General features: G+C 33.6%; 1 protein-coding gene across 4 annotated transcripts in view; it reads left to right on the top strand.

Moving 5' to 3' along the window:
* The window catches only part of LOC108741104 (fasciclin-2), a 109,168-nt gene that overhangs the window by 95,954 nt on the left and 3,765 nt on the right, over positions 1-9,449 (top strand). For 3 of the 4 annotated variants that reach the window (XM_018475747.2, XM_018475746.2, XM_018475745.2), the window contains exons 2-7: positions 1,709-1,899; positions 2,294-2,426; positions 2,486-2,745; positions 3,580-4,651; positions 4,823-5,115; positions 6,006-6,195. In XM_018475747.2, coding sequence (XP_018331249.1) covers positions 1,709-1,899; positions 2,294-2,426; positions 2,486-2,745; positions 3,580-4,651; positions 4,823-5,115; positions 6,006-6,195 — 2,139 coding nt within the window. Of the gene's footprint in view, positions 1-1,708; positions 1,900-2,293; positions 2,427-2,485; positions 2,746-3,579; positions 4,652-4,822; positions 5,116-6,005; positions 6,196-6,706; positions 7,492-9,449 lie in introns of those variants that run through there. The other variant, XM_018475748.2, reaches the window with a different exon arrangement.

The following is a 9,449-nucleotide window of genomic DNA, read 5'->3' as shown; positions in this document are numbered from 1 at the left end:
TATATACATATATTATTGATTGTGAATGATGATGCAGTTTCGATTGGTTTTATGAGTAAGGAGATCCAAAAGAAAGGAGAAACAGTTCATCGAGGCTTGAATCGGCGTATTCGAACAGAACGAAAGAAAAAAATATATAAATTTACATTCGTCCATAAAAGAGAGAGCTTTTATGCGAGAGGGGCTTGCAATCGGGCAACCCCTGCCGTGCCCTTGCCACCGCTTGTCGCTCACTCCACTTTAAGGATCGATTGCAAATTCCCATACTGTTGTTAAAATGCCCATCAATCTCTGGTACAAATAATTTCATCGCCGCCCTCATCTCCAATCCGAACAAAATTTACAGCGTTTAATGATTATAACGAACGGAATGAACGTCTCGGCGACGAAAACTGATGACAAAGTTTGATGAAAATTGCACTGGGTTCGAAATCTGATTTATATCGATAATTTCGCCAGGGGATTAACGCATCTCATCAAGCAAACACGATAATAAAAAAGTTGACATAATTCGAACCTCCACTCCTAATGAGATTAATGTTTTAATCCGATCTTGGAAATTTAATTTAATTCACAAAAAAGGGTGTAGGAATTTGGATTTTTATGAATAGTACCACCATATATTTACTTGTCCGTATCATTTTTAGTCTAAATTATTGTTTTAATGCCAAAAATAGGGCATTTATAAAGATGTACAAACGTTATGAATAATTTGATTAAAAGATTATTGAAAATTTTGGTGGATGCGCCGGGGCAATTTCAAACAAAGGCTATAATTGAGCCATAATTCCGGTTTAATTGAAGTGGATTGTTGAATTTTCATTTCTACATTATATGTTTTCCATTTAGACACTGTTAGGGATGCTAATGTTTATATTTTTCATTTTAAATTACTCTACAATTTATAATATAAAATATAGATAACCCAACATACAGCAAATATTACAACTCTTAGTAATGTAGTAGTAAATAAAGTTGGAAAATGTTTTTTCTTACGAAAATAACCACTCAGTAATAGATTACAATTAACCACAGAATATTACGTACAAATAATAAATTATTTAGGATTTATTAAGAACATGTTCTTATAAAATTTGGTTAACATGAGGTATTTTTCGCTGGTCTAGATTCTTAAATCTTGCTTCTCCTAGTTTTCTTTTAAAATAAGTTCTGTAATATTGTTAAAAGAATGTTTAGTTTCACCATCTGAGGAATAAACGTCACGGTTAACTTCTAATCACAAGGTATTGCTCTAATTTCTGTGCCGTGTGCTCCTAATTGAAGGTAGTTATCAACTTTAATTACACAGCACAAATTCCCGATCGGGTCAATTAGGAAATTGTGTATAAAGCACATGGCCGAAGCTAATGAAAATAATCCCAATAATTGAAGTAAGGAAACTGTTGATGACGATGCGCAAGAAAATTACTTCAACGTACGTTATTTTCTCTTCATCGTGTAAATTAAGGATCTTGTATTCTAAACAATTTTCAAATATTAAAATTTGATACTAGTGCATGGAGTCGCCAATACATATATGTAATAAATAATTTTACTCACTATCACTTATTTTGCAACTGATTTACAAAAGTGCGTACTTTCAGTGAAGCATACGCACATAATAACGTGGATGGTGCTCGGGAAAATTTGGGAACCTCTGGGCTACAAACCATTACGAAAATTTTAATATTTTCTCTTTTTATTTAAGCTCGTGCCAAGTGCGAAGGAGAGATAGAAATCCAGCCCAATGGTGAAATTACGAAATCTGTCGGGTCGCAGTTGGCATTAACATGTAAGCTTAATGTCGACAAACCCGATCAAATAACACAGTTGGAATGGAGGGACCCATTGGGTCGAAGAATTGATAACACCAACACTGATACCAATTTATACATACAGGTAGGATTAGTTAATTAGGATCCTTGTCACATGCGAGCATTGAAATTCCTGAAGGTTAATATTAAATATTAATTTGAAACTTCATTCTCATTTTATTTTTTACTATTTATTACTTACCTGAAATTATTAAGAAAAAAATTTTGTTGTTGCTGTCACGCCCTCGTCGGGAATCGAACCCGTAAAGCCAAAGGTCCCGGGTTATTATTGTGGAAAAAAAATTGAGAAAGAATTTTCAAATTAATATTAAAAGCAATGAAAAATCCTACTAAAGATGAGATAGAATTTTATAGTTATTTGTCTCATTAATTTGCCAAAGCATTTTCTAATTTTGACGTACTGATAAATGGAATCTCTGGTGGGGAAGTCTGCAGGTGTATTTGTTTGGTTGTTTTAGAATACACCTGATAGCGGAAGCGCACTACTCGTATTTTCCCAAATAACGAAAGACATGGCAGGTACTTACACTTGTACAGCTAAATATTCGAATACAGAAGAACTTAAGGCCTCGAAAGAAATAAAAATTATAGGTAAATTGTCTGTCCTTTTCTTTTTATTATCATATCGTAAGTTGCAACGGGAATTTTAGAGGAAATAAAGTGGAAAGACGCACCTGAAGAACAATATCCGAAATTGGGCGAAACTTTTAGAGTACGTTGCGAGGCAGAGGCAAATCCTTCTGCCTCAATCAATTGGGAAAGAAATGGCGTCTCATTAACCACCAAAGACAGATACATCGTAAAGGCTAACGGTCTTATCATTAAGGATGTCAGAGAATCTGATGACGGATTGTACAAATGCACAGCGGTTGTGATCTCTACAGGAGAAATACAAATTCGAAATATAAGGGTAATATACGATTTGTAATGATGGGGATATTTTTCTTCGGGCAATCAATGGCTCTTTAGAATGCCACATATATTATACAAAAATATGTATAATTTTGACATTTAACAAAAAAATTCAATTTTTGATTTGAAATTCGTCCATCACGTAAACCATTTCTTAATTTTTGGATAAGCTGACGTGAGGGTGGTTTTTACATAATTTCATTATATTAGGCATAGTTTAATTTGGTATTAGCTTCTGAAATTCTCTTGGTGTAAAAATTTTCTTCTAAATACGACAGCATTTTAAGTTAGTTCTAACAAGCATGTGGGATGGGGGTAAATAGTCGTTCAGTTTAATTTTACTGATTTTAGATTATATAGTCCAAATTATATATAATATTTATATATAAATTATTGTTTAGTACTGGAACCATAAATTTGCTAACCCGCATACCTATTACAACGAACAGAAAGATACCCTTATCGGCTGCAGGTATCGGACACTGCTTGCTGGTTGCATGTTTCTCTCTATTTAAACAGTTGGTAGATTTTGTCTCACTTTTATGACTATACATTTGTTGTTCTATGAATCTTAAATAAATTATAGGTATTAAAAGAGAGAGAGAGACACACTCTGCAAACTGTTTAAATAGAGAGAAGAATGCACAAATACCAGCAGTATTCGTTACCTGCAACTAGCCGAGAAAGATAAGGGTATCTTTCTCTTCCGTGTGGTAGGTATACCGGTTAGTAGATTTACTGTTCCAGTAATAAATAAAAAGTAAAAATTAACAATTCAAACTGAAGCCGCGACTATTTGTTTTGCGTTATAAAGTGAAAAATTTGATGGTAGGTTGAAGTCCAGATTCCTCCAAAAATAGAGCCCATGAACAATTTGGAAATCGTTGAGGGCGAACGTGCTCAAATAATGTGTAAAGCGAGTGGTAAACCACCTCCAAAATACACTTGGATAAAAGAGAGTAGCCGAGAGGATCTATCGAAAACAGATAGATTTTCGGTCAAGCCAAACGAAGGCTTGTTATCGATAACCCGCGTCGAATTGATCGATAATTCAAACTACACTTGCGTGGCAGAAAGCAGAGCTGGTAGAGACGAGGCGTACGTTCAACTAAAAGTCCTGAGTCCACCCCGAATATACGAATTTCTTAACGCCACTGTACCAATTAAGAAAGAAGCGCAATTAATCTGTAAAGCGAGCGGTCGCCCGGCTCCTGCTGTAACATTTAGAAAACTGAGCAACCGACAACCATTCCAACTGGGCATTCAAAAAGAGGATAACAGAATCATCGTCGAACAAAGATTTGACCCTGCTAAAGGCGAAAGTTATGGTATACTGACTATAACGAACGTACAGAGAAGTGACGACGGATTATACGAATGCATAGCAAAAAACAGTATTAGAGATGCTTACAAAAACGGTCATATAACCGTGCAATTTGCACCAACATTCGAAAAAACGCGAAATTTAACTTCTGTTTGGACATGGGGTGAGAGACTAGCAAATCTGTCTTGTATTCCGGAAGCAATTCCGAACGCCACAATTGAGTGGAGGCGGCAGGGAGTGACCTTAGAAGGCAACAGTACCAACATGTGGGTCATTGGAAACGGTCCCAAATCGTTTTTGATAGTCAAAGTCGGCAACCAACAACGGTTTTTGGGACACTACGAATGTCGAGCTAGGAATGAAATTGGAAATGACAGCATTATAATCGAACTGAAACAAGCGACCGTTCCCAAACCTGTGCAACAAGTCAAAATTGCATACATCACAGCAACCACGATCACATTTGATATAGTCGGTCCGCCCAATTTCCACGATCTACCATTACGGAAATACGTGGTACAATATCAAACGGAACGGATAGGGCATTGGAACAATGCCCAAAATTACACATGGACTGTAGGTAAGTCTGAAACGCTTTTCCGTGTTTTGATGGACTCCACTGGGGTTGAGTCGTAACACCAATAACCGTTAACCCCAACCAAATTATCACTGATGATGATGTTGTCAGCAACTTATGTTGAAAAGTTGGCAAAGAATAGCAAAAGTCAGCTACAAAAAGACGTTTTTGTAGGTGCACCATCTTATACATTGGAGAATTTAATTCCGGAAGTGACTTACAACTTTAGATTTGCGGTTATAAATGACGTGGGAATGGGTGGGTGGGGTGGTAACCAGCAGATCACCATGCCCAGGAGGTCTGCTCCGGCAGAACCCAAAATACTCATTCCTAATTATCATCCGGATGATTTGGTACAAAACAGGGATATCATTATTAGTTCCTATGCGGACCATTTCGATTTGAGATGGAATGTTCCCAATGATAATGGCGCACCCATTGATATGTACATTATCAGATATTGTGTGGTAAGTTCGTCAAGAATTATAGGGTTGTTCGGAAAGTCATTTCGTTTTTTTTGTGGAAATGAAAGACAGTTTTCGTATAATAAACAAATACTTTATTAAATTATATATTGACCGTTCTGGTCCAACACCTTTTGCCATCTTTCCGGTACTAGCATAATTTCACGCTCATAAAATTTTTGGTCTTTGCTGGCAAAAAACTGATCGAGGAGGTTTTTGACCTCCTCATTTGAGGTGAAGGTTTTACCGTCTAAAAAATTTTGGAGTGACCAGAACAAATAATAATCCGATGGTGCCAGGTCTGGAGAATGTGGTGGGTGTAGCATTGTATCCCATTCAACCTGTAAAAGCTTTTGGCGAGTGACCAAACTTGTGTGAGGTCTCGCGTTGTCTTGGTGAAATTTGGAATTTTTCACACACAAGCCTTGCTGTATGAGCTCTCAAAGCATATAAAAATTATACGGCTTAAATGTGACGTTGGATGCAAAAGAATACAATTAAATCCTCTGTCGGGAAAAAACGAAATGACTTTTCGAACAACCCAATAGATTGGTTACAGTAGGAGCGAGACTTTTGTGCGAAATATTTTTTTAAACCAAATTTGTTCCGGTTTAGCCACACATGTGTATTGTTTCTTAAATTTGTAAATAATAATAATCTAGAAAACTTCAAAGTCTATCCGAATACCCATATTTAACTTAACAGGGGTAACAATTGTTTAGGGGTCGAAGAAAGAGTTGAAATGGTATTTTCAAAAAATGCATAAAGGTGGTTCATTTACTTGTTCTTCCACAACAGTTCCCGGTTCATCTTGCACATAAAAAGTTTCGCTCGACTGAATTTTATTCTTTCCCAAGCAAGCAGGTAACAAACGATTTTTTTTTGTTGGTTAGATTGAGAAAATTAATGGTGAATGGAAAGATAATTTAGACAAATGTAGTCCGGAAATAAGCCATAGTTTTCAATATACGAATTACGAATTGAAAAATTTAGAGCCGGACACAGTGTACAAAATTGAATTGAAAGCCCATAACTCGATTGGCTCTAGTTCTCCAGCGCAAATAAGGATCAGAACCCCTAGAGGTGAGGGTCCTGGATATAGAGATGTTTATTTAACAGATAATATTAGCAGTAGTGCAGTGAAGTACTGGCCGAACTTTACTTTCAGTTTCGCTGTTTGCACATGGACTTTGATTTGTTGTTTTTATCATTTGTGATTTTAGTTTAGTTTTCCTTTTTATAAGTTATTTCGCTTATTAATTATTAATTAAGCATGACTTTATTTTTGTATTTTTTTATTACACTGTCACGTTTTTATATGGATTTTTTGTTTTGTGTTTGTTTTGCTGTCTTTTACTGTGCCATCTAAATGGAAGCAATTTTTTTATAGGCCTACATGAATATTTAGGAAGTGACACATTCTGCTTCGATGAAGTATTACTGTGTGACTTCAAAGAAATACTATTTTTTTTTGTTTTTATTTATTTACTTATTGTCGCATAATAAATTTACGTTAGCTGATGCCTTGTTATTAGCTATTGAAAATTTAATGATGATGGTGTTGTTTTAAAAAAACTTGTTCGTTCATCTTTAGATGGATTTTATGGAAGGGCTACAACGTGTTCAACACTATTTAGGCTACTAGAAACTGCCCTAGTGTTTTTATTGATAGTACGATAAGTAACAGGACCACTTTGGCATAGACGTGTTCAATCAAATAATGTTAGAGTGCTGATGAAAAATGTAACTGAGGACTTAAAAATAATTCGAAGGAAATAGAAAAAGTTTCTAAATGTGTTGTAAATATTCCAATTTGTTATAGCATTTTATCAGAGCATCTATCTTTGACATCAGATTATTTTCTTTTTCTTTTATTTTATTATTGATAATAATTATTGTTCCACATTCCATTTGCTTGATGGCATGCCACGAATAACACATTAATATCCGTTTTTATTGGTTAGTTTTGTCACCATACATCCTGTATATATATGCAAGAGTTCATATACGGGGTGGATTCTAACAGGTTTTCATTGCGATTCAAATGCTCCAATTTCACTTATACGATGAAAATCTGTCGAAAACGCACTGCATTTTATTAACCATAATGTACGCATGAGAAATTATTTTAAATGTTGTTGCTGCTTTTGGTTTCAATCAGTTTAATAAAAAAAAAACAAAGTACGAATTAAGAACATGTCTTGCGAAGAACAAAACTTTTTTAGGCGCTTTAGTTTTTCACAGATATATTTTTCATTAAATGACATTGCTTTTCAAGTGTTTCCTTGTTACAAGGTCATGGGGTAAGTATGGATAATCTCGCTCCACAGTTATTAATCTCATTTCTAATACTTTATCCATTTCTTCTATGAGTAAAAACAAGATACACATTTAATTGTTATAATTAACTTTGTATCGGCGTCTTTGGTATGCAAAGTATTGTGTTTGGGACTTTTTGGACTCCATCCTTAACTTACTTCCCAAGGTTTCGCCCGAGGTCGAAGTCACTACTCTTGAAAATGACACCGCAGTAGCAGACGAAACGTTGGGATGTAATTTCTAAGGATAACGGTCAAAAGAACCGAAACGGAAAACTAATTAATTTAATATTCGTCAATAAACTGAAATATTGTTTCAATTTTAGCCACTTTTAAAACAGAATTTTCATTAGAAATTGCTAAAAATGTCTTATAATTTATCCTTGCTTACCCGACTATGGCCTTCATCTGTATTTTGCATGGTTCTTTAAGCCTAGATAATTTGTTTTTTCGACTTCTGTTTTTCTAAATAATACTAAAAAGACTACTAAATCTCTGAACATATCTCTAATTAATAAACAAATAAAATTTGTACTGATGCGATTGTTACGGCTTGATAGTCTAATTCTAATTAAATTAACCGCTGATTAAATTGATTAGTGTGTTCGAAATATATAAACAATATGTTCTTGTTAGGTACTGCATGTTTTTGGTGTGAACGAAAAGAAAAAACGAAGTGATATGTGTATTATTGTGTACTAATGTTTACCAAATCGTTTTTTTTTTTTAATTTTTTGTTTGTTTATTTTTAAATGAAATAAGAAATTTTTACTTTTCTTATAACTGACAATAAGATGCATTTGTAATACGTTTTTCTTAAGCCAGATGAGTTGTTGTAATAATAAAACGAATAAAAATGAGAAATGTAATAAAAGTTTGTTGTTGTCGAGAAGTGAAAGATAAAAAAGGTGATGATAATAAAACTCATGTTGGTTTCGAGATTTTTACTGGCTTTTTAGGTTTTGAAACTGTTCTTGTGTGCGATCATCGACAACATCAACCCCCCCGGCTTTTGTCAAGTGCTAAATGCTTTTAAATGTCAAATCGACTTAAAAAAAATACCCTTTCAGAGGATCTTGTCAACAAGTCGAAGTGTACGTAGCAATTTTTATACGAATTCTAAGGGTTGAATAACATAAAAATCTAATATATTTTTCATATAATTTAGAACGTTTCAATTGATGAATTTTTGTGTTTTTGGCCCTTAGAATTTAAATGTAGTACGACCCTGTCTTATTAATTTGCTTAGCTTTCTGATTTAAATGGGTGTAGAGACACAAATCACTTATTTCACCATAAAGATACCACAAATATTTTACTTAAAAGGTCAATTAATACCTTTTGACATTTGTAAAACTAAACGAATATGTAATATGAATAAATCAAATAATAAAATCCGAAAAAAAAAAGAATAAAAGAATGTACCAGGGGTAACACTATACGCAAATGACTGTTATAGGTAAAAAATTGTATAAATTTTGTGTAATTTTTAATATGAATTTCGCTTATAATACTTATATATTCCTAATCAGTATCAATATTTTTTAATATATTGACTAACTAATGGTTAAATTACTAATTAATAACATCGCTAAAATATTTGTGGAAATTCAAAACAATAAAAACGGATTATTATTATTATATTAATTATTGATTTTCCTCTTTTACGATTAGTTGGATTATTTCTAAAACACTCATTTCTATTTTAGAAACTTATTTGCTTATTTTGAATTGTTAATTTCGAATCCAGCATGATCTGTCCCTTTTAGAGTAGACAAAAACCTACAGACGATATTAACGCAATCAAAATTCAAAAAAATACCTATACATTCAACACATATATCTACTTAAACGTCATAATAACTTTACCAACATACACCACCATATTCTTCATTAAAATTAGCAACAAAAATTGTTTCTGTTTAAGAAACGGACCGTTTACAGACTTGATGTGGTAAACTCCTGAAAAAGTCATAAAATAATTTATTATTAATTCTAGTGGAAAAAAAATTGAGAAAG

Source organism: Agrilus planipennis, unplaced genomic scaffold (assembly GCF_000699045.2).
Source record: "Agrilus planipennis isolate EAB-ADULT unplaced genomic scaffold, Apla_2.0 scaffold229, whole genome shotgun sequence".
Lineage (NCBI taxonomy): Eukaryota > Metazoa > Arthropoda > Insecta > Coleoptera > Buprestidae > Agrilus > Agrilus planipennis.
This window is presented reverse-complemented; position numbering and strand designations above follow the sequence as displayed.